This window comes from Lycium ferocissimum, chromosome 5, assembly GCF_029784015.1.
Source record: "Lycium ferocissimum isolate CSIRO_LF1 chromosome 5, AGI_CSIRO_Lferr_CH_V1, whole genome shotgun sequence".
NCBI classification, from domain to species: Eukaryota; Viridiplantae; Streptophyta; class Magnoliopsida; order Solanales; family Solanaceae; genus Lycium; species Lycium ferocissimum.
The window spans coordinates 59,966,984-59,994,716 of NC_081346.1; the positions used below are offsets into that span (position 1 = coordinate 59,966,984).

General features: G+C 39.2%; 1 protein-coding gene across 2 annotated transcripts in view; it reads right to left on the bottom strand.

Annotated features, from left to right (window-relative positions):
* The window catches only part of LOC132056978 (uncharacterized), a 28,427-nt gene extending 1,851 nt beyond the window's left edge, over window positions 1-26,576 (bottom strand). Inside the window, exons 1-27 of one of the 2 annotated variants that reach the window (XM_059449386.1) lie at window positions 26,160-26,576; window positions 23,750-23,909; window positions 22,505-22,597; window positions 22,311-22,425; window positions 21,778-21,946; window positions 21,436-21,610; window positions 21,134-21,259; window positions 20,461-20,976; window positions 19,677-20,291; window positions 19,511-19,579; window positions 18,703-18,819; window positions 18,371-18,616; window positions 7,853-7,900; window positions 7,623-7,760; window positions 5,699-5,848; window positions 5,520-5,582; window positions 5,300-5,407; window positions 5,129-5,212; window positions 4,625-4,672; window positions 4,134-4,208; window positions 2,861-2,956; window positions 2,693-2,773; window positions 2,510-2,581; window positions 1,948-1,992; window positions 1,797-1,880; window positions 762-865; window positions 526-683 (exon numbers count right to left, since the gene is read on the bottom strand). In XM_059449386.1, coding sequence (XP_059305369.1) covers window positions 539-683; window positions 762-865; window positions 1,797-1,880; window positions 1,948-1,992; window positions 2,510-2,581; window positions 2,693-2,773; window positions 2,861-2,956; window positions 4,134-4,208; window positions 4,625-4,672; window positions 5,129-5,212; window positions 5,300-5,407; window positions 5,520-5,582; window positions 5,699-5,848; window positions 7,623-7,760; window positions 7,853-7,900; window positions 18,371-18,616; window positions 18,703-18,819; window positions 19,511-19,579; window positions 19,677-20,291; window positions 20,461-20,976; window positions 21,134-21,259; window positions 21,436-21,610; window positions 21,778-21,946; window positions 22,311-22,425; window positions 22,505-22,597; window positions 23,750-23,909; window positions 26,160-26,374 — 3,957 coding nt within the window. In that variant the 5' untranslated portion in view covers window positions 26,375-26,576 and the 3' untranslated portion in view covers window positions 526-538. The remainder of the gene's footprint in view (window positions 1-525; window positions 684-761; window positions 866-1,796; window positions 1,881-1,947; window positions 1,993-2,509; window positions 2,582-2,692; window positions 2,774-2,860; window positions 2,957-4,133; window positions 4,209-4,624; window positions 4,673-5,128; window positions 5,213-5,299; window positions 5,408-5,519; window positions 5,583-5,698; window positions 5,849-7,622; window positions 7,761-7,852; window positions 7,901-18,370; window positions 18,617-18,702; window positions 18,820-19,510; window positions 19,580-19,676; window positions 20,292-20,460; window positions 20,977-21,133; window positions 21,260-21,435; window positions 21,611-21,777; window positions 21,947-22,310; window positions 22,426-22,504; window positions 22,598-23,749; window positions 23,910-26,159) is intronic. The other variant, XM_059449385.1, reaches the window with a different exon arrangement.
* Between the last annotated feature and the right edge of the window lie 1,157 nt (window positions 26,577-27,733).

Sequence of the window (27,733 nt, forward strand, 5' to 3'; positions counted from 1 at the left end):
TCGCGAAAAGCATACACCGTGGCACCTCGCTCGAATATGCGCGTCGGTTCATCCATCACGCAAGGCAAATAAAAACGGACTAAGCGATCAATCCGATGCAACCCCGTCTGGCGGGAAGTGCTGCGAGTCTCTCCTCTTGTCCTTACCCTGGTCTTGGCTCCTCATACATGTCCTTGATCACCCTAATGTGCGCCACGGGTACGCCCAGCCTCACGGCATCTCCATAGGATCTCGCCTCGGGACTTTGTCGCAAGCCTTTTCTAGGTCGATGAATACCATGTGTAAGTCTCTCTTCCTCTCCCTATCTTTGCTCCACCCGTCTCCTTACGGGATGGATGGCTTCGTAGTTGAGCGTCCGGCATGAATCCAAACCGGTTCTCTGAAATAGATACGCCCCTCCTCACCCTCATCTCCACCACGCTTTCCCACACTTTCATAGTATGGCTTAGAGCGTATCAAAGCAAATAGGAACAAAAGCAAAGGGAGGGAAATAATGGGAAGTACCACCCCAGTAGAAGCCCTTACCTCACACATCAAATTAACTGGCAGTTGACGAGTCCTTGGATTTTTCCGTGCCAGACTCCTTATCAGAATTGCCAATATCACCTGTCTGAGACTGGTTGGTAGGTGCCTGACTTGAAACTTGAGCATCCGATTCAATTCCAAGAACCGTTAAGACAGACCTAAAATAATACAAGAAGTATATATCATCAATAGAGATGAGTAATAATCCTCTTGACATGTACACATGTGAGACTGACCTTGGAAGTGAAGATTTTATGTGTGCTTGGCTTGCATGTGCAACTAAAGGAGCTCTGAGACCAGGTGTTCTACCCAATGCATTTTCAAGCTGAGCTGGAGGTAGCTGAAAGATGCATCAAGGTCATGAAGGTAAAAAGTTAAAAGTATAGGATTCTTTGTGGTCCTACCAGCCTAGTAAGCAAAACAAGTAACTTTCAACAAATTGTTGCTGAAAACCAAATCTACCATGCCCATCCACCACCCGCTCAACAAACACGTGACAAGCGAGAGCAATGTTTGCTCCGTTTTCTTCAACCAACACAAATGATGAGGAACAAACAATTTCATAAGTAATTGCAAAGCCAAATCAGCAACATGACTGCTAGCTTGCCTCAAATTTCATATTAAAAAATTTACAATTTTTTAGTGCTGGAGCATTTAAGATAACAATACTTTTGAAGAGTACTGAGTTAGAAAAGTTCTCAGTGTAAACAACTGAAAGAAGTACCAAGTTCCATTTTAGAACATAAATACATCTGTTAAAAGTTTGTATTAGACCAGAATCTCGGTAATTGCGACCTTCATATATTTATTGTTAAAACTTAAAACTGTCTCAAAACTACCTGATCGATTAGCGGGCTAGACTGCATACATATGTCTAGAATAGTGTCAGTTAAAACATACAGCATCAATTTATACCTTTTAAGGCTCAGTTTTTGCTAACTCAAATTCACTTAAAACTGTCTCATTGAGCATGATGATAAAAGAGTTAAGTTAAAATTGCATACAATATCCGTTGTGCTAGGATAAACAAATCCACTAGTGGATATCCTTAAAGTCAGGCTTATTATGGAACATTTATGAGCATCTGAATTATTAAACCCGGTGATGTCATTAGATTATGATTATTATTTTTTCAGAAGAATGCAGCACTTACAGATGAAGCAGAACATAATTTCTAAGTTTCTAGCCAATCCAAGACTTGTAATGTAAATTGTATGATGGTAAGATAGTTGAAGGATAAACATAGTTAGCTTATTGCATCTAAGGCATACCTGAAGCAGCACTCCAAAAGATTGTGGCCTGGTCAAAAGGGCACATTTCACAAATCCTACCCACAGCTTTGGATATTTCCATATCTGGACAACAAATATGTCAGAGTTGACTATGCATTGATGTCGCTCGCAAAGAACAGGCAATACATACCTGCTTGCTAACAAGACGAGAGAGGATCTCCATAATGAAATCCACCTGGGACAACATTAATAAAGGAACTCAGACACATAAAGAGTAATGAGACATAGGGAAAAAGGAGAGAACAAAAGGTTATAGTATTGTAAGGAAGGAGGCAGCATTTGTTTATTCTCCATGTCAACTTATGCAAAAGAGAATTTATGATGCTCTAGTGTTAGCAGGAAGAAATATTACTAGCCTGAAAGATGAAAAAGGAAGATAAGCAAAATAGTGCGCACATAAAGGGACACCGGGGCAGGAATCACTAGCCCAAAGAAACATTCAATCTACTCGCTAAGGCACAGATACAGAAGTAAATAATATTCTTCTGAAGAATGCAGACTGAATCTTCAACTGTGTGAAGGTTGACTATAGAATCATTCTCCTGGCAATCTAGCATAAGCACAGACACGAGGATTGTTCTGATTTAGGGGCTACAACGAGGTTCAAAATATGGTTTAATCACTTAATGCAGCTAGTCATCATTCCAATCATTATGCATGCATTTATCACTGCGGTGAAACATGTATCTTACCAGAGATGGAAAAGCACCAATAGCTTGTATTACTGTCCGCATGAACAACAAAGGAAGAGGAATTTGTTCAACCTGTCCCCAGAAAAATTAATATATTTATTCTTTCGGGTTAATCCAGGTTTCGGATTTAGAGAAAGATTGAAGCTGGAAAAGAATGAGTAATGAGTATAAAAGGAGCTATACCAATTGGTTCAAAACCTTTGCAAGAACTTGCTGCGTGAATATCTCTCTCTGCTCAAAACAAGCATTGCATGCATCTGTGACCTGCAAAAATCAATATTACCTCTAAGTGGGAAAATGTTAACAAAATTCAGAAGAGGACAGAAGTCAAAAATGGTAAAGAAAATCTGCCTTCTTTAATGGAATGCCTTCTCTTTCAGGATCAATCCTATGTATAGCAATTAATGCTTCAGCAGGAGTTAGCACTGGACCTGAGTGAGCTGATCCCTGTGTAACAAACATTTTCAAACCCAGGTCATAAGGATCAAATGCATTTGCATTCGGGAACTATGTTTTTATTTTTAACATTTTTATAAAGAATAGAGACTCATATTTTATTTTATTTTATGACAAGGGAACTCGCAGCCGCTACCCTTTGGGTGGGCACAGGGTAAACCCCGCTCCTGTGCAATAGCCCGCAAACCACACAGGAGAGATAACCTGCACTAGGCAAGCCATGTGCGACGAGCTCGACCCAGAAGGCAAATTCCCTGCTGTCGTGGGCAGGGGGTTTCAAAACTTGATACCTCCATTATGAAAGCCCCATGCTCAACCAACTGAGCCACCCTTGCCGGTATATAGACTCATTTTCAACGGAAGCTTTCTTATTTACAGCAACTTTGGAACTTCAACAAGGGAGAATATGAGGTCCAATACACATTCAACAGTCACATTGGCCACCAAAATGTATTACTTCAACAGAAAGTTCAGACTTTCTAGGCTTTTTTAATAACGGTGATATCTGGGTACCTACTACCTCCCACCTGCACACAGGTACCGAGTAACTTTTCCCACCAAGGCTTAGGAAGATGGAAAGGAATCACCTAGTGTTGTTTGCCTCCACTAGGATTTGAACTCGAGACTTCATGGTTCTCATCCCAGTTCAGACCTATCTAGGCTTTTTCACAGCCTTCACAATTTTCTTCTCAAACTTGCTGATCCAGAACTTTAATCAACGAAGACACACACCACTAATAAAAATATCATCACACAAACTCCAGAAACTGGGTGCTGTCCAAACATAACAGGGCATCAGGAGATAACACACAGTGTGGTCTCTTAGCTAAAGGAGGTCAGTAGTGAATATGCACCAAAAGCCCTAATATGCACACCATTTTCACCACTTGAAAACCAATCTTGGTTAAAACTTCAGGATAAAAGAAGCTTGGGGCTACAGCCTTCGTAACACAAACAGTCATTAATACGATACCAACCATACTATTAAAAACAAACAAGGAATGCCAAATCAACTGTGGATGTTAAGAAACAGAAAGAGCAATGCAGATAAATTACCCCCTTTCCCTCAAAGGAAGAAACTGAGAGACTAGAAGATGGGAAGTAAAAAGACCACAAATAAGTAATAACAGCCCCTAAATAAATATTGTTCATAGAAACATGTATTTACCTGTAAAATACGAGGGAGAGCACCTTGGAATTTATCCAATGGAGCATTCACAACATGTGGAAAAAGAAGCAAAACCTGAGGAAGAAGGGATGCAAGAATTCAACTCAAAGAAAGATGAAAGTAGAACAAAAACATAGAAACACGTGAATGACATAAAGCCAAGAAAATAAAGCCAAAACAACGGGAAAACACACAAAGAAACTGAAGCAAAGAAGACCATTCTAACACTCCCACAGTTTTTTCGAGCTTCTTTTGCACTTCAATAAACAATGAACATTCCTGTTGGAATAACTACCTTGTGCACAGACCACTTGAAATATCTTACTTATTACAGTTATTACTTCCCAATCATGTATAATCACCTCCTTGAGCAAAAATTAAGCTAAAGGGAGAAGTCAAGTAGCAACTTAGTAGCAGCGAATGCACAGACGATATAAGTAATAAGGGAAATAAAATTATACAAAATAGGCATAGAGAAAAAAGATGAGTACCTCGTCTTTTGACAGGAAAGGAAGAATCATAATAAGGAGTTCAACATCCTGTGAAGCACAAAAGCAAATCAAAAAATAACCATATCATAACCCAAGCTTTTATACAGAAAATAGGAATCTTCTAAGGTAAGAAATGCTGTTGTTATATCCAAAAAGTTAACATTAGTCGCTCCAACCAAACGGCCCCTAAGATGCACAGTAAGATGCTAACACTAAATCATTGGAATTTTTATTAGTACAGATTTATCAACAACCAGCATTGCCACTACTCAACATATCATCCCTATAACTTTTTTATAATATATTAAAAGAACATGTACGCGGAAGAGGGCCGCAAGGAGCACGTGTCCACCCCTGAGAGCAAGGTGATGGACGTGCTGGCCCAACTCAATGCTTTTAAGAAGAACTTGGAGGAGATCAAGCTAGAGGGTTCATTGTAGATACTTCATACAGCAGTCCTACAATAGAAGTCATTTCCAATAACAAAATGATCATATTTGATACCTTTACTTTAGTCTCATATAGCTTCCGAATAGTAGTTATCAACTGTGAAGAAGGAACTATCCCCTCAGTCAACGTTTGCAAAACCTTGAGTCATGAACAAAAATAAGTATGTTAGAGAGTGTATTTCTGCTTCCAAGCTTGCATTAACTGAACACTAAAGTGCATCAAGACCTGCATCAATAACTTTTCACTTCCACTAGGTGGATCTGATATTATCTCAAGTAGCTCAGATGAAGAACCAATTGTCCGAACTAGCATATGGATTTGTTGATGTATGGCCTGCATAACATTTACCAGCTCTCAGTGTGTTCGAAATAATATTAAGGTGACACTGTGTTAGGAAGACCAATTAAGCTGTTGTGTAACAGAAAGTCCAGGTTTTAAAGCAAACCTGCTGTACAGCCTCGGATGCACCACTATATACAACAAATATTTGGCCAAAGAGTGAGTGCTTCTGCTCAGCAACATAGACAAGTATTTATTAGGTTACAGATGTATGAACGAAGTATCATTAAACAAGGAATTAGTGTTGAATGACAAACAACAATAGTCAAACTAAGTGGAAGAAACCTTAGTACACAATGCAAAATAGAGTGAGATGCGCCGCTGGCCCTCGGCTATAGAAAATGGTGACTTGCTTCCAGAAGTGGTTGACTGAAGAGTGTTAGAGGAGACAGAAAATGATGGTCCTTCTTCTGAGTGTTTTTCTGAAGCAGAATCCTGAGGAGAAAAAAAAAAAGAGCATCAAGTAGCTGTATGAAAGAGAGCTAGGGAAAAGCAATTATTTGAACACCAATGCAAGTTATGAACTAGAGAAGAAATATGCTCGACAGGCATACATGAGTATCTTTTCTCTCTCTTCATTTGTATTTCCTCACGTTTTGGTGTTCTTCCTGGTTATTCCCCTCAGATTCCCATAGAGGAAGAGGGGAGGTTGGGTGTTCACATATTCAGAAGAGTTACCTTGCTCATTTCTTTTTCTTATACAAACATATGTAGCAGCAATCAATTAACTCTGAGTATGGAATACAACCAACCGAATTCCCGCTTATTATCCAACCCCACCCCCAAACACAAAGTAACACACACAGTTAGACAGTAAGTCTAATGTACATTTGTCATAGTCACTTGGTATGGCTTACTATGTTAAACTTCGACTGGAAACTAAAATTTACTGCACCAAATCACCTCCAGCAATTATAAGAGAATTTACTAATTCTCCATCAAGTAGAATCTAAATAATTTAGCTTTTGCCTCCTTATTTGTGCGCATATCCGCGGATATGTGTTCATCCCCTATTTTTTTGGTTTTGGATAGAGTAATCAGCCTTTAAGCACAAAGGCAGTCATTCTTATGCAAAATAAATCAGTGTATCAGAATCCTATACCAGCATAGTTAAAACAGAGGCTCTAAAGCATATACAAATATAACGAGAGGATTGCTTTCAGGCAATAATATGTTAAACATATTCTCTGAGAATATTCTGAAAGTTAGAAAGGTGCGCTAGCACTATAAGGCCTCATTTGTTTGCACTTATTGGAGGTCTGAATCTGAATGGTTCAGACCTTAAGCCATTAAGTGCATTTGTTTGCATTAAGATCTAAGCACCTATTGGGTCTGAATAGGTCTTAATAATTAAGATCTTGAACCAAGTCTTAATGTTCAAGATCTTAATATCATTAAGTGATATTTTTGTATGGAACTTTTTTATCACCAGCTCCAATCCCAACCCCAACCCCAACCCTCCACCTCAACCGCACCCCCACCCACTCTCCACCCCAACCCCACCCATCCACCTCAACCCCACCACCCACCCACCTTCCACACCAACCCCCACTCTCCATAATTCCCTCCCCACCACCCCCACCCCACCACCACCCCAATCCCACACCACCCACCCCCACTCCCCACCACCAACCCCTACCCCACACCACCCACCCCCCCCCCACCAACCCCCCACCCCAACCCCACCCCCCACCCCCCCCCCCCCCCCCACCCCCATTACCTCCCACCACCGACCCCACCCACCCACTGCCCACTCACCCTTTCACCCCCACTCACTACTCACCACGACTACAAAACATCTACACCATTACTAGTGAACATAAATGTTTCATTTTTTTAATCAAATAATATTTTATTTTATTAAGTTTGTATTTATTTTCTACTATTTAGTTACTTTTTAATTTGAATTGTATATTTATTATGTTTAAATAAATACATTATGCACATTCAGATATTGAAAAACAAACAGTCTTAATTTAGACCTAGAGACAACATCTTAATCATTCAGATGTGCATTCAGATTCAGACGTCTTAATCTTAATGAAAACAAATGAGGCCTAAACTTAGCTGATTATCAACATACAAGTAGTGACTGCTGTGCCCCCACCAAACCCCCACCACCGAGGTGCACAAAAGCAACAGCCACCAAAATAAGCAGAAATTGAAACAAAAGTTGACAAGACTCAGTTTTCATAGGGAGAATTAGCACCTTCTGCAATGCAGGATCAGATCCATCACCGTTTGAGTCTGCTTTATGATCAACAGTTGAAACTGACATCAACATTTCATTGGCAAAGAGTTCTATTTGTGGAGAGATGGATGTCAGAGGATAAAGCTTGTTGGCAACCTGCAAAAGTAACATCAAATAGCAGTTGAAAAAACTGCAACAATCATAAAACTAGTCTGATTCACTAGACAGCCAAGTTATGTATGAGATACCAGCCGTATTGCCTTCATGCGCACCTCTTCCAAGTGATGAACAGCACTCTTTGCAATCAAAAGAAGATAGAGGTCAGAACATGGTTATGTGCACTAGAATTCTATCTATAGAAGATTTAACATTTCCAACAGAACAGATAATTAATTTCATCTGACCCATCACCTTTAAAAAAAATGGATTTCTCAACTGAGAAGATGATGATACACAGAATCCTTCATTGAAATTCATATGAAGGGACCACAAAGGCAGTAACTATGATGCTGCAAAGAACTGTTGCACTCACAGCAGTCACCCCCTCATTGCTAAGAACTCGCTAACTTTTCTTTTATAATCCAAGTGTTTTACTAGTAGTAGACCAAGTCAGAAGTCGGTAACAAATGACTCCTCCACAGTCATCTATCAAATTTGTCCAATTACCTACACACACACACACACCCAAAAAAAAAAAAAAAAAATCGGAGGCAGACTCTCTACCCGTCACATGGTGGGGTAAGGTCTGCACACACTCTACCATCCGCAGACCTGATGGGATTATACTGGGTATGTTGTTGTTGTACCTACACACACCAGCGCGCCAAAAAAAAAAAAAAAAAAAAAAAAAAAAAAAAAAAAGAATCCTCTAAACAAAAAAGATCTTTCCATCATCCTACATCTGAATTGACCTCCTATTCTCTTCTGAAGCAATCTCCTATTCTTTTTTTTGGAAACTGAACCAAAATAAAGCAATCTCTTGTTCTTTCATTCCATAGCATCCAGTAAAGACACAACAGTAATGTTCTCTTGCCATCAAGTTGTGACCTGTCTTCTGTAATCTGTAATCTGCGGCTTGTGAATGGTGATTGATAAGGTGTACCCTATGATCCTATGTTTTGATAATTGACAAACTGATGGGGAACCGACAAGAGACCTGGTCTGCGATCTGTTTTGAATATACCGTGCGCACTCAGTGGTACAGCTTTAAACAGCTGTAAAGCTGGACCGTACAACAGCAGTGCTGCAGCCCATGCCTCGGGTCAAACTTTGGATGAGAAGTCTCCATCACATCCCACATGTTCCCCAATATATATTCAACATGTCCCAACATATTGGGCATCACTTGGAAAACCTAAAATCACTTTAAAAAGTGTAGCCGTCACAAGATTCCCAAGTGTTCAACTAACAGAGCTGAAAACAAACTGAAGGACCAGATGCTAACTCTGAAGATATCCAAGTCTCTTAGTTTGTCTTAAGCTTTGTTTCATTTGTACTTAAATTGTAAATCTTGTACTTAAACTGTAACCTACTCCTCTTGTTTGAGAAGCTGTTTGTAGGTATTTAAAAGTCTCAAAGTCAGCTTGTTGGAAGTGTGTTTCCACAAGCTCTTGAGTGGTACACTAGGCTAGAGTTAGTCTAGGTGTATTAGTGGTTCTTAGCTAGAGCTAGCTAAGTGAAGTGGCTTGCAATCGGAGTATTGTAAGTGTGGAGGGACTACGGGAGTTAGTTCCTAGGTTGCATAAGCGTTATTGTAAGAGTGACGGATTATAGGAGTTAGTTCCTAGCTTACAATAGGTTGTAACCTGAAGTTGCTCCTGTAGTGGAGTTGAAATCCTACTGGGGTAGGTCGTGATTTTTAATCATTTGAGAAAAGAGTTTTTCACGGTAAAATCTCGTGTCCTTTACATAATGCATTGCATAAGGGAACTGATACACAACTAGGTCCCTCCATACTGTTTGGTGAACGCACAGCCTATATCAATTGGTATCAGAGCAGACCCTTTCTAAAAGGCTAACACCTAGAAAGGATCCTCAGTCTAATGGCTGCTCCACCAAACTCAGAAGAAAGATACTCGATGACAACACCACCACGGGTAAATGATAAGTGTGACATGGAAGATTTCACCCGCAAGTTTCAAAGGATGATTAGAAGGGACAAAAGATCCAGCAAAAAGAACTTCATTCCCAAGCAAGCATACGATGAATATGAGTCAATCGTCTCACTCATGGCCAAGTCAGATCCAGATGGTGAAGATGAGAAAGTCAAGAATGAAACAGATGGAGGGGGTCAAAAATGGTACATGGATAGCGGCTGCTCAAAGCACATGACCGGTGAAAAGGATAACTTTCTCTCACTCAAAGCTTTTCAAGGTGGGAGTGTATCCTTTGGAAACAGTAAGAAGGGGTACATTCTTAGAGTAGGCAAAGTCGGGAGGACACTTGCTCATGCCATAGAAAATGTATACTTCGTAAATGGTCTGAAGTATAGCCTGTTAAGCGTGTCTCAAATCTGTGACAGAGGAAATGAAGTCAAGTTCCTGTCTTGCTCTTGCACAGTCACAAGTCTCAAAACTGGTGAAGTGGTTCTGGTTGCCAAGAGATTCAAAAATGTATATGTCACAGACTTTGGCTCCCAAGACGGAAGTGATTTGACCTGTCTGAGTGCGATTGAGGAAGATCTTGAGCTCTAGCATAGAAGACTGGGGCATGCGAGCTTTTCGTTATTAAACAAACTTGTTGTGAAAGACTTGGTTCGTGGATTACCAAAGGCAAAATTTAAGGATCACAATACTTGCGATGCTTGCATAAGAGGGAAGCAGGTGAGATCTTCCTTTAAACCTAAGAAAGAAGTAAGTACCTTGACGCCCCTTGAACTTCTTCATATGGATCTCTACGGACCAATGAGAATACCCAGCAGAGGAGGAAAGAAATATATGTTTGTAATCGTTGATGACTACTCTAGGTTCACCTGGACCTTGTTCTTGAAAAGCAAAAATGAGACATTTCCTGTGTTTCACGCCTTTGTTAAGCAGATCCAAGTAAAGCTTGGGACCCTTGTCGCGAGCATTAGATCTGATCATGGGACTGAATTTGATAATGCTCAGTTCGATGATTTCTGTACTGAAAATGGCATCAGTCACAATTTTTCTGCCCCTAGAACACCTCAACAAAATGGTGTTGTGGAGCGAAAAAACAGAACTCTTGAAGATATGGCAAGAACAATGTTAATAGCCAGTGGGGTGTCCAAAAGTTTCTGGGCGGAAGCCGTGAACACTGCTTGTCATGTAATAAACAGATGCATGATCAGGTCTCTACTTGAAAAAACTCCATACGAGCTGTTAAATGGAAGAAAGCCCAAGTTGACTTACTTAAGAGCTTTTGGCTGCAAATGCTTTGTACTCAACAACGAGGAAGCTCTGAGAAAATTTGATGCCAAAAGTGATGAGGGTATCTTCCTCGGGTACTCTTCTCATAGCAAAGCATACAAAGTCTACAACAAAAGGACACAAACTGAGGAGGAAAGTGTGCATGTAATTTTCAATGAGTCTAGCTTTCAAGGGGATATCAGGGTTCCACATGATGAAGAGGAAGATGGAGTTTTCCCAAAAGTTCCAGATGAAGACATTGAAATCTCCAATGGGAAGACTGAGCTGATGAATCAAATCAAACCAGTCGATGAAGAAAATGTTGATAATTCTCCAGAGGAAGCAGAGGAACCTGCCTCTCAGATCACTACCCTAGAGGCTGTGCATAGAGTGACAGATGCTGTATCAGGAACTCCGGAAGCCGATCAAGGAAGTGGTGGAAATGGATCAATGGATGCTAACAACGGATCCAACAATGAAGAAGCTGGTCCATCTACTCCTGCTGTTCAAACATCCACCTGGAAGCTCAGAGGATCTCACCCTCTTCACAATGTAATTACTCCTCTAAACTCAGGCATTCAAACCAGATCTAAGGCAAGAAACCTATTTACCTTTTCAGCGTTTCTATCTCAAATTGAGCCTAAGAACATCAAAGAAGCCTTAAAGGATGCCGACTGGATAGCTGCTATGCAAGAAGAGCTTCATCAATTTGAAAGAAACAAAGTATGGCACCTGGTCCCTCGACCATCAGATAGAACTGTGATAGGCACCAGATGGGTGTTCCGTAACAAGCTTGGGAATACCGCCAGAAACAAGGCAAGACTGGTAGTTCAAGGCTACAATCAAGAAGAAGGAATAGACTATGATGAGACGTTTGCTCCAGTGGCCAGAATGGAGGCAATCAGGATTCTTATAGCTTTTGCATCCCATATGGAATTCAAGTTGTTCCAAATGGATGTCAAGAGTGCCTTTCTGAATGGGTATTTAAAGGAAGAAGTGTTTGTCAAGCAACCTCCTGGCTTCGAAAATCATGAACATCCAGAACATGTGTTCAAACTTGACAAAGCTTTATATGGTCTGAAACAAGCCCCTCGAGCTTGGTATGAAAGATTGTCAAAATTTTGCTTGAAAATGGTTTCACCAGAGGAAAGATTGACAACACTCTATTCCTGAAGAAGAGAGGAAGAAGTTTGTTGATTGTACAAGTCTGTTGATTGTACAAGTGTATGTCGATGACATCATCTTTGGAGCCACAAATGATTCACTGTGTAAGGACTTTGCAAAGCTTATGGGAAGTGAATTCGAGATGAGCATGATGGGTGAGCTGAACTTCTTTCTTGGTTTGCAAGTAAAGCAGACCCCAAAAGGTTCTATGATCAGTCAACAGAAGTACATCAAGGAGTTGCTCAAACGTTTTGAAATGGAGAATGCCAAGCCTATCGACACTCCGATAGCTACTGCCACTCGACTTGATATGGATGAATCTGGTGATCCAGTAAATGAGACAATGTACAGGGGTATCATAGGATCTCTTCTGTATCTAACAGCCAGCAGGCCTGATATAGTATTTAGTGTCGGATTATGTGCTAGATTTCAGTCAAGTCCTAAGGAATCTCACTTGAAGGCTGCCAAAAGAATTTTGAGATATCTCAAGGGAACGCCAGACCTTGTCCTTTACTATCCCACAGGAGACAGCTTTGCATTGGTTGGATATGCAGATGCTGACTATGCTGGTTACTTGGTCGACAGAAAAAGCACATCCGGAATGGCTCATTTTCTAGGATCGTGTCTGATATCTTGGGGTACGAAGAAACAGAACTCAGTTGCTCTTTCAACTGCCGAAGCCGAATATGTTGCTGCTGCTTCTTGTTGTGCTCAACTGCTGTGGATCAAGCAACAACTTGAAGACTTCGGTGTTCTCACTGACTGTGTTCCTTTGCTATGTGACAATACAAGTGCACTCAACATGGCAAAGAATCCAATTCACCATAAATGAACCAAACACATCGATGTCAGACATCACTTTCTAAGAGATAATGTTGAAAAAGGTCTGATACGTGTGGAGTTCTGCAAGACAAAGGACTAAGTTGGTGATATCTTCACAAAAGCACTGACTAGGGAGTATTTTGAAAGAAATCGTTTGGAGCTGGGCTTGATCAAGCCTAACTAAGCCTCCAAAATATTTTTGGCTATGTAGAGGGGAGAGCTGCAATGCAATAAAGTGTTTTTCAACAAGCATCTAACTCATTTTTACACTGTTACAGGTGTACACGCATAGCAGTCTTGGAAGGCAAAGTTGGCATACAAGACAGTGCACATTTCAGAGTTTCTGCCAAAATCTATCATGAAACAGCCCAGAGACCTGGTCTCTTGAGGCTCAGGTTAGCAGCCTACTTAATGATTTTAAAAATCTTGAAATTGTTACAAGTGCCAAGTCATCCACGTACCATCCTACTCAACTACCGAAATATTCCCATTAATACGTGCCTCTCGTATTGGTGCAGGATGGTTGAAATGGAGGCTCGCTTCTGGATTGCTGTGTGACAAGAAAGTGCCACCAAAACTTAAGGGCAAGTTCTACAAAGTGGTGGTTAGACCGACTCTGTTGTACGGGGCAGAGTGTTGGCCAATCAAGAACTCTCACGTGCAGAAGATGAAAATAGCGAAAATGAGAATGCTGCGGTGGATGTGTGGGCACACTAGGAGAGATAGGATCAGGAATGAGGACATCCGGGACAAGGTGGGAGTGGCATCGGTGGAGGACAAGATAAGGAAGCGAGGCGAGATAGTTTGGGCATGCGAAGAGAGAGACATAGATGCCCCGGTGCGGAGGTGTGAGAGATTTTTACAGAGAGATATGGCGCGGTTTCGGATTATCGAGGCTATGGAATTAGGATAGAAGGCTAGTAAGTCTCCCTTTCTTTCGCACTTAGTAGGCGTAGTTTTGTGTTTATTGCTCTTTGATTCATGCTTTTATGGGTTGGGTCTTGTCTTTCCATCTTTGTTTATCATGACTTTTTTGCTCTTGTTATTTCTCATTGCTTTGAATCCGACTCTTTTCCCTTGTTTTCCCTTGTTTTCTTTTGGGGCGGGGTCTTTCGGAAGCTTGACCTCCCTACCTTCCAAGGTGGGGGTAAGCGTCTCTCTCTCTCTGTGGGATTCAAATGGGTATGTTGGTGTTGTTGTAATACGTGCCTCTCGTTTCTCTCTCCTCCCACTAATCTGAAACCCCGCTAAATTCCTCCTTGTCTCTCCCTCTCTAGCAGTCGTCCCTAACAACTTCTATGGCTCAATCCTCGAATCTCATCAAGAACAATTTGTCTCCTCAAAGCGTCAAATCTCCGGCTCCTCCCGAATCCGCAAAAGTCACACTCTCAGAAAATTCACAGCTTCCTTGACTGCTTTCAGCTCAATCAACCCAAATAGTGAAACAATAGATCGAACTGCATCTCCAAGTAATTCACTCTCCAACAAAGACATAGACAACTCGTCTGCACAATCAGATGGGTGTTTCTCTAAACAGGGGATGAGTGAATCAGATCTACTACAAAGTGAAGCTGAAGTTCTGGTTATCATGGCAAAAACCTTGCAAGCTATGAGAAATGATGAAAGTGTTGTTAGTGGCATGGAGTCTAAGGTTGCCATCTTATCACAGGATTCAAACGAGGGACTGAGTCCATCTGGAAGGGAATCTAAATCTTCAACTGGTATTGTGCTGAATACGGCGGTTGACGCTTTTACATGTGCTGATGTTGCGGTAAGTGCTCTCGAGCGAGCACAGCCTCAAAAAAGGCAACCGGAGGTAAATCTAACTAAGGATGGAAGTACCTTGTCCGCTGCCAAAACACAAATTACCAGACCCCGTTCCTCACAGAAAAGAACAGGTCGCAATCACAGGGCACGTGCACCAGGACTCATTGCCAAATGCGAGAGAATGACCTTACAAGGAAACGTTGGTGTCATCCCAACGAACTCAGAGTTTCTTAAAATTCGGGAACTTGCACAGGCTGAAAGGTCACAGGAATCGGGTCTCTCTGGTACTTCGGAAGATACCAGCGCTGAAATTGCACGTCTACAAGCTATGAATGCGCGACTTCAACAAAAGATTGATATTCTCCGTGATCAGATCGCAAGATCGGCGCGCGGCGGTGAGCGCATTGACTGGCTCTTTCAGAACTTTTCCCTCTTTTTCCTCTCCTGCCTCTTCCTGAGCCAGTTTCTGTTCTCGTACCTTTCAACACTCCTTTCTTAGCATATGGTTTGGCTTTAAGGCAATTTTATCTTTATACATTCCATTGTTTGGCTGCTAATTTTCCCGATATTCTCATTTGGCTATTACTCTGTTTTGTGCGTTGTCTTTTGCCATATTGTTCCCAAATTGTTTGTCTTTGTGTTGCCCGAGTGGCTCTGAGTTTATGCTAGAGCTTGTTTGGATGGGCTTCTTGATTTACTTTAGATAAGTTTGCAAAGAATATTTTTGGGCTTATTTTAAGCACAAAATGGATTTAATGCCAAATACTCAAAAAGCCAAAAAGGACATAAGCTATTTTAAACTTATAAGCCAATCCAAACAGGCTCCTACTGAACTTCTTGATTTGCTTATATTAGCTCGACTCATTTCGATGATGCCAAAAGGGGGAAGAAAAGAAAGGCAGAAGACAAATGATCTGGGGGGAGAAATGCTGAACAAAGGGGGAAGAGATGCTGGGGAGAAAAATGCTGAACAAAAAAGATATATGTACTGATAATGTGGAGATCTGGTTTTCCAATTGATATTGTTTTTGCTAACATGCTGCAGGTGCCTTGAAAATGATGGTCTGCTTCTCAAGGGGAACATCGTCTATAAGTTCGTCATCATCAAAAAGGAGGAAATTGATAAGGTATACCCTATGATCCTATGTTTTGATAATTGACAAGCGACGGGAACCGACAAGAGACCCGGTTTGCGATCGTTTTGAATATACCGCGCGCACTCGGTGGTACTGACTTTAAACAACTATAAAGCCGGACCGTACAACACCAATCGTCGCACCCGTACCTCGGGTCAAACTTTGGATGAGAAGTTTCATCACATCCACATGTACCCCAATATATATTCAACATGTCCCAACATATCGGGCATCACTTGGAAAACCTAAAATTACTTTAAAAAGTGTGGCGAGTCACAAGATTCCAAGTGTTCAACTAACGAGTGAAAACAAGGCGAAGGACGGATGCTGGCTACGAAGATATCCAAGTCTCTTAGTTTGTCTTAAGCTTTGTTTCATTTGTACTTAAATTGTAAACCTACTCCTCTTGTTTGAAAAGCTGTTTGTAGGTATTTAAAAGTCTCAAAGTCAGCTTGTTGGAAGTGTGTTTCCACAAGCTCTTAAGTGGTACACTAGGCTAGAGTTAGTCTAGGTATATTAGTGGTCCTTAGCTAAAGTTAGCTAAGTGAAGTGGCTTGCAATCGGAGTATTGCAAGTGTGGAGGGACTACGGCGGTTAGTTCCTAGGTTGCATAAGCGTTATTGTAAGGGTGAGGGATTATGGGAGTTAGTTCCTAGCTTACAATAGGTTGTAACTTGATCTCGTGTAGTGGAGTTGAAATCCTACTGGGGTAGGTCGTGGTTTTTAATCCCTTGAGCAAGGAATTTTCCACGGTAAAATCCCACGTCCTTTACATACTATATTGCATAAGGGAACTGGTACACAACCAGGTCCCTCCATACTGTTTGGTGAACGCACAACCTATACCAGTGACCCTATATTTTTTGCTTTTTAAGTAACGTAACTTTTTTCCCCCTCCCAAGGAGCTCCCACCTTTTTTGCTCCTTTGGTGACTCGAACCCACAACCTTAGTGTTGGAGGTGGAGGGTGCTTACCACCTGAGCAACCCCCTCTTGTCTGGTGATCCTATTATCCTAATGTCCTTAGTAGCATCAATGAGATTTTAAATGATGAGTACACAAGGTTCTACAACATCGGAGCCAATCTACCATGCAACAACTAACGGTCATCATCTCCTCTGACACTCCATGCTAAGCAGCACCAGCTTAAAAGAATCTTCCTCCTCCTTATGCAAGGAGCAATACTCTAAAGGTGGGACAGCTCAAACAGAGACTTAACTACTCATTTCGTCCTATGAACATAAGTTACGCGCAGCTTCGACCCTTGCTCTTGTCAAAACTTGATGGGAAATGCTCTTAACGAATTAACTAGATTCAAGTTGAATGAAAAAAAGTACATTAACCAGGTTATTTCTCTGTTGTGCTAGCTTACATTATTTTCTCCTGTTTCCGCCTCCTTAGCATTAGGTACAAATAATCTAAGGCTTTACTAATTCACAATAAAACCAACATTCATACTCATTTAGACAATTTGGATGCACCTTCTTCATCATTGTAAAAGGGCCTCAACTGAATTCAGTTGCTTCCTTATACATATTACTAATATATAATTGAGGAGAACAAAGTTTTGTAGTCCTCACAAGGGTAACATGGAAATTTTTTGTGAATCACTTTTAAGTTGCCCGTGTGAGGACTACAAAACTCTGTTATCCCCACTTATATATATATAGTAGTAATTTTCTATGTTGCTCGGACTCTTCAAAATGTTGACGGGTGCATGTTGGATTCTCCAAAAATAGTGTATTTTGGCAAATCCAACAACGGTGCGGCATCGAAAGTGAAGAGTCCGCACAACTTAGGTAATTTTACATTGTTTGTCCTTATGCATTTTAGTGAAATTCAGCAATTTTGGAGCCAAATTTTTGTTTCCAGTTAGGACATATGTTATGTCTTAACACACATTTAAATATGTCTTATGTCATTTTTTTTTTAATCAGGATATGTCCTGTGTCATATTTTTGCCACTCCGTATTCTTCTATCTATTGGCTTTAAACCTTCAAAAGTTTACTTCTTTCATGAGCCCATATGATCTGTCCTGAAATCATTTCCAGATCATACGAAGTGCCAAACTACAAAACTGTATTGACTCGGCTCTGTAAATCTCATGAGTTATATTCTTTAACCCATCAACAACTAATTGAGTCATTAACAGTTCTCTGTTCGGATGGTTGACCGAGTAATATAAGAGAAGGTGCAGATATGCAGCATTTCAGAACAGGACAGGTACTCCCTCCATTCCAGATTATGCGACATTATTTCGTTATTAGTCATCCCAAAAAGAATGACATTTCTTTATTTGAAAACAATTTAGACTTCCCATTTTACCCTTAATGAAGTTTTTATAACCACACAAATGTTATGGCATGTTTAAGACCACTGGTTTCAAAAGTCTTGCTTTCTTTCTTAAAACTTTGTGTCAAGTCAATCTTCATCACAAGAATTGGAAAGAAGGGAGTATAAGTTTTCCAAATAAAAGACACAGATCAGACATAGTACACAGACAGCAAACCTGTAAAGCAATCTTGAGACAGGCTTCTCTCATTGGAGGTCTCAGCAGAATCAGGTTCCACACAGTGCTGAGGCCTTGAGTGACTCGATCTCCACTATGTAACTCCTTCTCATCCTTTTCACAACTACCAGGACAACAGAAGCTCTTTAACAACTTGAGAGTAGAATTTGGTAAGTGAGGAGCTTCACCAAGCAATCTACTTAGAGATTTGTCAGAAGCTGGAAAAGAATCTCTAAGTGTTTCTGCCTGCAAACATATACAGGAAATCAACAAAATATAAAGCATTTATCCAAACCAAAAAAGTGCACCAGGAAAACGGAACATATACGTACCACTGTAAGTAGAAATGTTTCATATACAGATGCAGCAGCTGTTGAAGAAAAGAAATCCTGGTCTTCTTCTGCATGCCCATACAACCTGTAGAGGACACGCAATGTCAACTCGTGCCCCTAAAGACATCCGATGATTAGTCAATACTAACACAATTAAAAGGTATAAATAGACTTAATCAAAAGGAACAGAAATGAACTAAGAAAAATATTACTACTACTTATGCTGCTGAGATATTTTTGCCATGAAATATCATAAGAGGATGCACAAAAGAGAAAAAATTCGCAGGTTAGGAAGAAGACAACAATCAACATGCTATGTCTAGAGACAGTGTGTACCGAGACAACAATCAATTTATCAACATGCTATGTTCGGTATCTTTCTGTCGTGTAATACTCATATTCCTTCATCTCAGTCATAAAAAAAAATGGCAAAGGTATTATTAATAAAGGTACCAAGACGGTACAGAATTATATTTTAGTTGTATGTTACATCTGCATATATTATATCTCATTCTCCTGCATGATTGCGACTAGATACTCCTACTTATACAAAAGCCCTTAATCTCTAGAGTGTTTCACCATGTTTTTCAACTTTCTATGGACTGCCTCATTAGTTTTACTAAATAACACGATACCATGCAAAGTAAATAACAGGATAGTCCATATCAAAAAGTAAATAACATGATAGTCACCATGTTTTTCAACTTTCTATGGACTGCCTCATTAGTTCTACTAAATAACACGATACCATGCAAAGTAAATAACAGGATAGTCCTTATCAAAAATAAATAACATGATAGTCAATTACCTCATGATTTATATAATCTGACAATATATGCGTTTGCAGAAATTTCCAAGGGTTTAGCTCCGAAGGAAACTGCAGTTTAGAAAAGAAAAGAAAATTATAGTATAGTTAAAATATGTCTTTTGCACTCATTAATTATAGGCATTGGTAAGAATCCTTGGGCAAATACCTCAACACCTAAATAGGCAAGAAGAGAAAAACGGACTTGAGAACCTCCAGCAATTGCGATTTGCTTGTAAGCATCAATGACACGAGCGAGAGCTGACTTTTGTAAATTGTCCTTCTGTTCATCAGAGAGGTTGATGACTGGAGCAGATATTTTGGGTAGAATCAACTGCGGTGAAAGCCCAATAGAAGTTGCCGTTGATGAGTTCACGCTGGTTACATCTGTTACTGCTGCTTTTGGACTAAGCTCCTCTGACCTATCAGTTGAAATTGTCGGAACTACTTCTAAGGATGACTTAACCAAACTAGACCCTTGCTCTTGGCTCCCATCCTCAAGTTCAATCGGACCAACTGATGAAACAGCTACAAGCTCTGCTGATTCATCTTTGCGAGCTACAGAATCTAGCCCAGGTATGAAATCCTCAGTGTTCTCCATGTCAGCAATATCAGATTGCACTGCTGAGACATCATTCTCCATTAGTAGAGGGGTACTCTTTGTAGAAGAAAGAGGCTCAGTTACATATTCTGGTGCTTGTTCGCTTGCATAATGTAGGGCATCAGATGTAACATTAGTAGTGACAGAATCTAGGTGCTCTTCTCCTTTTGTAATTGGTTGCAACTGAAAACATGTTCAACAAAGAAGCCCATGAGTAATAAATTAAGAGCTTAAGCAGACAGCTACATAAACCAATTAGAACTCGCCTGAGAAGGCTTTTAATTATGTGTTCCCTAAAAAGTGGAAAAGATGAAGGAAAATATATTGAGGAATTAGAAAAAGCATTGCAGACCTCCGGCTCGATGGAGGCCAAACTTTGATCATCTCTCTCATCTTTTTCTGCTAAGATACTAGACTGAGAAACAGCGTCTATCAACAGTGATGACAATTGTCTAATATCAGATTCGATCTCTGGCTTCAAAAGTGGCTCTTCATCACCATCAACTTTTGGCTGATTTGAAGGTAGATTTGTCATATTAGCCATCACAACATCAGCTAACAAGTCAGCTGATATGCTAGCGATTAAAATATCTAATGATGCTGCAGCCTTTTCACCCTGCGCAACCAATGTACCAAACATTGCAACAAGTGGTTGCAAATGAACATTATCTCCATCAGATCTGGTTGTTGAAGAACGCCCAGTTGAAACTCTTTCCTGGTTCCCACTTAACTCTTGCTTTGGTGCTTTTGAGTCGATAGGCGACGACCGCATGCGCTTCTTGGAGAGATTATCATCTATCAGTTCAGCATTGTCCTCCACCCCTGATCTTTTTGTCCCAGCAGATGCTTTAATTGACGGCTTTGAATCCTAAAAGAAGTTAAGCATTTTTTAGGACTATGAACTTCAAAGCTTCCACTAGAAAACAAATTAGTCATTGAGGACTATGAGCTTTATAGCATCTGCTAGTATGATGCATCTTTTGCCATTGATAATAAATCAAGAGGGAAACTGAAAAAGCAGGAACCTCTGAGATTGGTGAAACATCCTTCAACTCTATGTGTCCGTTATTCTGGGTTTCTTGGCTTACAACTGGTTCTGCCTGAACTCCTGCTCTCTTTTCTCGGAGTGCACCTTCAAGTCGATCCCGCCACTTCAGAACCCGAAAAAGAAAAAGAAAAAAGTACATGATCAATGGTTGAATCAAGTGAACATTTCTGTGATACATAGTCATTGTGATCGAACCCAGCAGGGGCCAAACTATTTGCCCAATCAAGATAAGTATAGAAAGCATATTGAGTTCTACATAGGAAAAATGAAAATGATTACCGGTGCAGCTCCTGGGTGTGTGCAATTCAAGCAGGAAATGAAGGCAGTCTTCAAAGCATGGTATACCCCAGAAACATGCTTCTCATTGCCGTCGGAGCTTGAAGGATTCAGGGTAAGCAGAACTGGCAGAATACGACCATAAAAAGCCGGTCTTTTAGTCGCAATTGCTGAAAGACTGGGGATAAAAGGAACAAGTTACTTCATCAGAAAAGGTTACAAAAACAACAACTACGCCTCAGTCCCAAAGGTTAAAGCAACAAATTATATACCAATTGTAGTATAAAAAATAATGGATCTCCACAATGCAAGAACATTAAGAAAGAAAGAAAGAAAGATCATCACCAGTTAATGAGCACAATGATCATCAAGTTAGTAATTGACTTCACTGCAGGAAATCTAAGCTGATCAAGCAATAAACCTAAACTTTGGCTTGCTTCAACAGATAAATCCCCAACATCTAGAACTGGATGACCTCCACGAAGCCACGATACATTGAATTGTTCAAACTTCCCTGAAAAAAAATAAGAGACCAATTTGGAGAAACAACAATCACAAAGCACAAAAATTTACTCCCTCCGTTCAAAATAAGTGTCCACTTGGCCTTTTTCACACCCCTTAAGAAAATACTAACTCCTAGGAAAAATAGGTATTTTGACTAAACTACCCTTAATTAATAAGACTCTTGCTTATTTATTGCCTTGAGTAAATAGGGCAAATCTGGAAAATAAAGTTAGTTCCTTATTGATTTGGTAAGTGGACACTTATTTTGAACCAAAATGAAAAGGCTAAGTGGACACTTAATTTGAACCGGAGGGAGTACTTTAGAAGATATCACAAGTTATTTCCTCACTTTACTTTCAAAAAGCATTTAATACCTTCAATGTCCAAAGCAGGTGGTGGCTCCGAACTGACACTTGGATCAGGTGTATAAAGTAGCACAACAGATTCCACAAACTTCAGCGCAAGCAATCTTCTTCCATCACTTGCAGGCTTATCGTCATGTTTGGAGAGTTAGATCCCAAAGAGAAGGTAGATGAACGTATCATATGGTTCCAACAAAACTACATACCTGAAATGCCATTGTGTATATCTCCTCCCTAAACTTCAGCACCGAGGCCCATGCTGATTCAAGAGAATCATCCAATTCACTTGAAAACAAGCCCTATCATGGAGATAGTGATTTAGATGTTCAACAATATACCAGTGTGCACAGTACCGGCTATGAGACTAGAGAAAAGATGCATTTTTACTAGTTAACAAAAAATAGGAATAAATATCAAAATAATATATAAGAATGCAGTAATAATATAGTAGCAATACTCGTTAGAAGAACATTGGCAAATGGTTTTCATTCTCATGATGCGTTTTGCAATTGAAGGAACAATTCATGGATGGTTTTACTATAAAGATGAATGTTTATCTGACATTATAAAGATGAATGTTTATCTGACATTTACATGGATAAGATATTTATATAGATGAAAAAGAAGAAAAAATAGTGGAGGCAACTAAGTTTGATCTATAGAAAAGGAAAACGATATGTGATCAGAATGTCTCAGAACTGCATTTTCAGTCAAGGTAATGTCGTAATGATCATAAAGTGGCCCACTGCTTTGTTACAAATTTAAACACATGAGGTACTCGCCAAATTTATATTATATGACACTATTACTATTCATCAATCGACAGCTTTTGGTAGACTAAAAATTGTTTTAGACAACTTAAATATATTTTTGAAAGGGTAAATATTGCAACTTAAATACTTCTAATTTGTATAAAGCGAGATCGATAGTAAATTATCAAGTTCTTTTTTGATGTGTTCTAAAGTATTATCAAGTAATCCCTGAATATACAAATTTTATTCCTGAAAAGTCGATTGATTGATCAATACGCAAATTCGCCAGCTTGACCTTTGCATGTCAAACCATGTCATTCATTTTGGGACAGAGTGAGTAATAGCAATCATGGCATATTTGAATTCCAGGCGCATAAGTACTAAGAGCAAAGCATAATTTCTTTCCTTCAGCTTGTGATGGAGAAGTAAGGTATTTGAAGTTGTTGCTCTTAATGTCAACAGATATCATACATGATATCCCATTATTATTCCAACAGAAAGGCAGACAATTAACAATCAAGTTCTTTGGTTAGAGAGGTAACTGTGGAAGTACACAACAAACTGCTTATGTAAGCATGATAATGTGCAGATCCAATAAGCTAAAGTTGCGGATCATTGATCTTTAATGATCTTAAATCTGGTTAAAAGAAAATGACTCGTATTTGAAGTTCAGATTTCATATCCGAAACAGTCAACTACCTGGATTGCAACTTTGACTAGAGTACACCGAAATATATCAATTCCACAAGTGATTGCTTGTCGAGCAACAGCTGGAGTACCGTCCTTCAAGGCAGAGATCAACACAGGTACAATATCAGGTAAGAATTCTCCGTGTTTGAATCCAATATAACCAACCATCCTGAACAAATAACGCATCTTTTTAATTATACTCCTCATGATATGCAGTCGATAAATCTAGTGGATTGCAAAACATGCTTTAAAGATATAAAACTGCTTATGCTTGTAGGATAGATGATTTCAGTATTCAGTTCTGAAACTGTAGTAGTATGTAAGACAGCATCCAAGAGAGCATGCCATGTGTAGAATGAAAAGGAGTTCAGTTGAAATATAAGGACCAAACTGGCAGGGAAAGTTCATGCTATGGCAGAGTGTTAGTATGAGATAAAGGTTAGATCATGAAACAATTATGGTGCCAGCGTAAGACATCTCTTGAGGTCCTAAAAAGCTTAAGAGACATGACCAATAACCAGCATCTAATATAAATTTCTGCAGTAGATAAGCACCAATTCTCCTAGTTATGACTTGAAATTTATCAAAATTCCAATGCAGCAAGTAAAAGACATTGGAACATTCCACCGAGCATTGTTTTGCCTCAATAACTTAACAGATATAGAATGGCACCTTGATTTGAATACCCTAGCACCAAAGTAATTCTTGCTTTTTATGGAAGCGTTCCACCGGGCATTCCTAGGTTTTCGCATTTTATAATAAAAAGGGTCTGGTTATCAAAAAAACAATCAACGGAGTCATATCTTCTTCACAGACTGCACAACTGCTCCAATCTCCATGGACTACCCAAGCTAGCTGGGGTTTGCATATAAATCATCACTGTTCATCTCACTCTATTTAGGCTCATTTATTAAATAAAAATTTGCAGTTTCATAACGCTAGAACTTACCTGCATTTTCTACTGACATACCAGGATTGACACAAATCAAGAGAGTTAACTGAAAAAATATAAAAGGAACTAACTTTATTATATAGCTGTACTGCCACCAAACTACAAGGTAATGGACGACAAACTAGAATTACATGTATTCTATTGCACAGAAAATTGAGTTAATGGTCAAAAACACGAACTATCACTTTTTCACGAATTAATGGCTTAATGCCAACTATCAGTAGTTCCTTTTTCCTATTTTCCTATCTGAACTATCACTGTCTATGTATTAAAACACACCTAGTTGAGTAGATGGTGATAGTTCATGTAGGAAAAGGGATCGATAGTTGGCCTAATCAGCTTCGAGGTATGTTTTAATACATAGATGGTGATAGTTCAGGTAGGAAAAGCGAATAACTGATAGTTGGGTTTCAATGAAAAAGCGATAGTTCAGGTGCGTTTTTGACCATTATCTCAATTTTTTCCGTAGATAAGCACCAATTCTCCTAGTAACTCTGATTTGAAATTTATCAAAATTCCAATGCAGCAAGTAAAAGACATTGGAGCACTCCACTGATCATTGCTTTACCTCAATAACTAACAGAATTACATGTACTCTTTTGCACAGAAAGACAGGAGCGAGCAACGGAAACATACTCAGCGGTTAGTTTAAGAACTGGACTAAACACCATGTAATCCCACAAGGGGGTTCTAGGGAGGGTAGTGTGCCTTACCCCTACCTTGAGACGGTAGAGAGGTTGTTTCGGATAGACACTCGGCTTAAGGAGTTTGGTAGCATTTTAGTTGGCGTTTGACTACTAGTTCACAATCCTACATAACTAATACATGTACAAGTTATGAGGGAATTTACGTATTCCCTCAATCCCAATTTATGTGGGACACTTTCCTTTTTAGTCTGTCCCAAAAAAAATGTTACCTTCCTATATTTAGAAACAAGTTATCTTTAAAATTCTCTTTTACCTTAATGAGATGATTTGCAGCCACACAAATATCTGAAGCTTGTTTTGAGTCACAAATTTTAAAAGTCTTCCTTCTTTTTTAAACTTTATGCCTAGTCAAATGGTGCCGTATAAATTGGGACGGAGGGAGTATTCTTTTATGCAAGACGGAAGATGGAATAGCTAATAGTCTAATCCCTACATTACTAATTCCCACATTAATAATCCCTACATTACTAAAACTTGCATATAACTCTAATCAGCAACCAAACGACCCCTAACATAGTTACACGTATTCTATTGCATAGAAAAACAAAAGCGAGTAAACGGAAACGTTAATTTACGAACCTATCTAATGTCACGCCCTAATACATGAATTACTAAACCCTGCATAACTAATCTCTGCATAAAATAATACTACATAAATTCCCTCCTGTATTACTAATACCTGCATAACTCTAACCAAACGACTCCTTACATACATTCTATTGGAATAATAAAAAACAAAAGGTGAGTAACGAAAACGTACTCAGCGGTTAATTTACGAACGGGACTAAAGCGATCAGAAACAAGGTCAAGCATGGTAGGAAAGAACTCAGATAACAAATTAGCATCAGCACCGGAAAGCTCATCTTTAAGCCGTCGCAAACTATGAAGCTTCGAAGGAACATCTGAAGCAAACTTAGCAGCATTAAGTAGACTCGCTATCCTTTCTCTGGAAATAGGAGACATCATTCCCACCATTAATCGAACCCTAATTATTTTTTTTTCTCTGAAGCTGAATTCAACTTTGCAGTGTTGCTTTCACATTCGCTTGTTAAAAATGTAATGGATTTCTTTCTCCGGAAGTGGAACCGCCGGAATATTCCTTCGCCGGGAGTTCGCTCCGGCGACCGTAACGAAGTGTGTTAAGAGCCGCAAAGGTATTGTTTAGGATTGTTATAAATTAGGGAGAAAGGACATAAATGGTCAGGTTCCAAATAGTCCCTTGCATTTAACAGTTGTGGTCCTTAAATTTTCTACAAGTTAGTAAAAGTGGTCCCTTAACTATAAGAATTGGTTAAAAATAATCTCTTAAGTATACATTTAACAGTTTTGGTCCTTTAAGTTCATCAAAAGTTAACACTTTTAGTTTCCGATAAAATATTCATCGAACTCTGTTAGTTAGATTTTACGAGAACTATGAAAAAAAGGAAAAAATTAGCGAGAAATTACATTTAGAGGTACACATTACTAAATAAAATGTCCAATGCCTCGAGACAAAACCGACGTAAGTAAATTAGAAATAGCAGAAATTACAAAAATTGTCACTACTAAAAACAAGCGAAAAAATGATGGACTGAAACCGATGGATAAAATTGAGGGATACTATTTTTAAAAAATTTATTGTTTTTTATGAAAACCGAAGAACATCCGTCGATTATTTTCGAGGAAAAATGCGCGAAATTTTTTTTTTTTTTTTTTTAAGAATCACTACTATGGAAGTATTTTGGCGAACTTAAAGGACCAAAACTGTCAAGTACTTACTTAAGGGACTATTTTTAACCAACCCTTATAGTAAAGGGATCATTTTTGTTAACTTATGGCAAATTTAAAGGACCAAAACTGTTAAGTGTATAGTTAAGAGACTATTTTGAACCTACTCTCATAGTTAAAGGACCATTTATGTCCTCTCTAAATTAGGAGTACTAAAGTATAAAAATTAGAAAAACTTTGAACTTTTTATTACTCCTCTATTAGGCCTGGGATGGTTTTAGAAAAATCAAAATTAAGTTAAGGGTTAATAGCATTTTTGGTCCCTCAGTTATTGATAAATTATAATTTTACTCTCTTGGCTTGTGAATAGTTACAAATTTAACATAATTATTAACAGTTTCAGCACTCAATTATTCATGTGATATGTTAAATTTGTATTGTTGCTTCATGTTCGATGGTAACATATTTTCTGCATGAACCGCTAAAAACATAAAAAATAAAAAAAATTATTTAAGGTTGAACATGCTGAGTCGTATAATACAAGGACCAAAAATGAAATTTATCAATAACTTAAGAAACCAAAGAGCTATTGTCCCTTAAATTAGTCGATTTCTTAATTATTAAAAT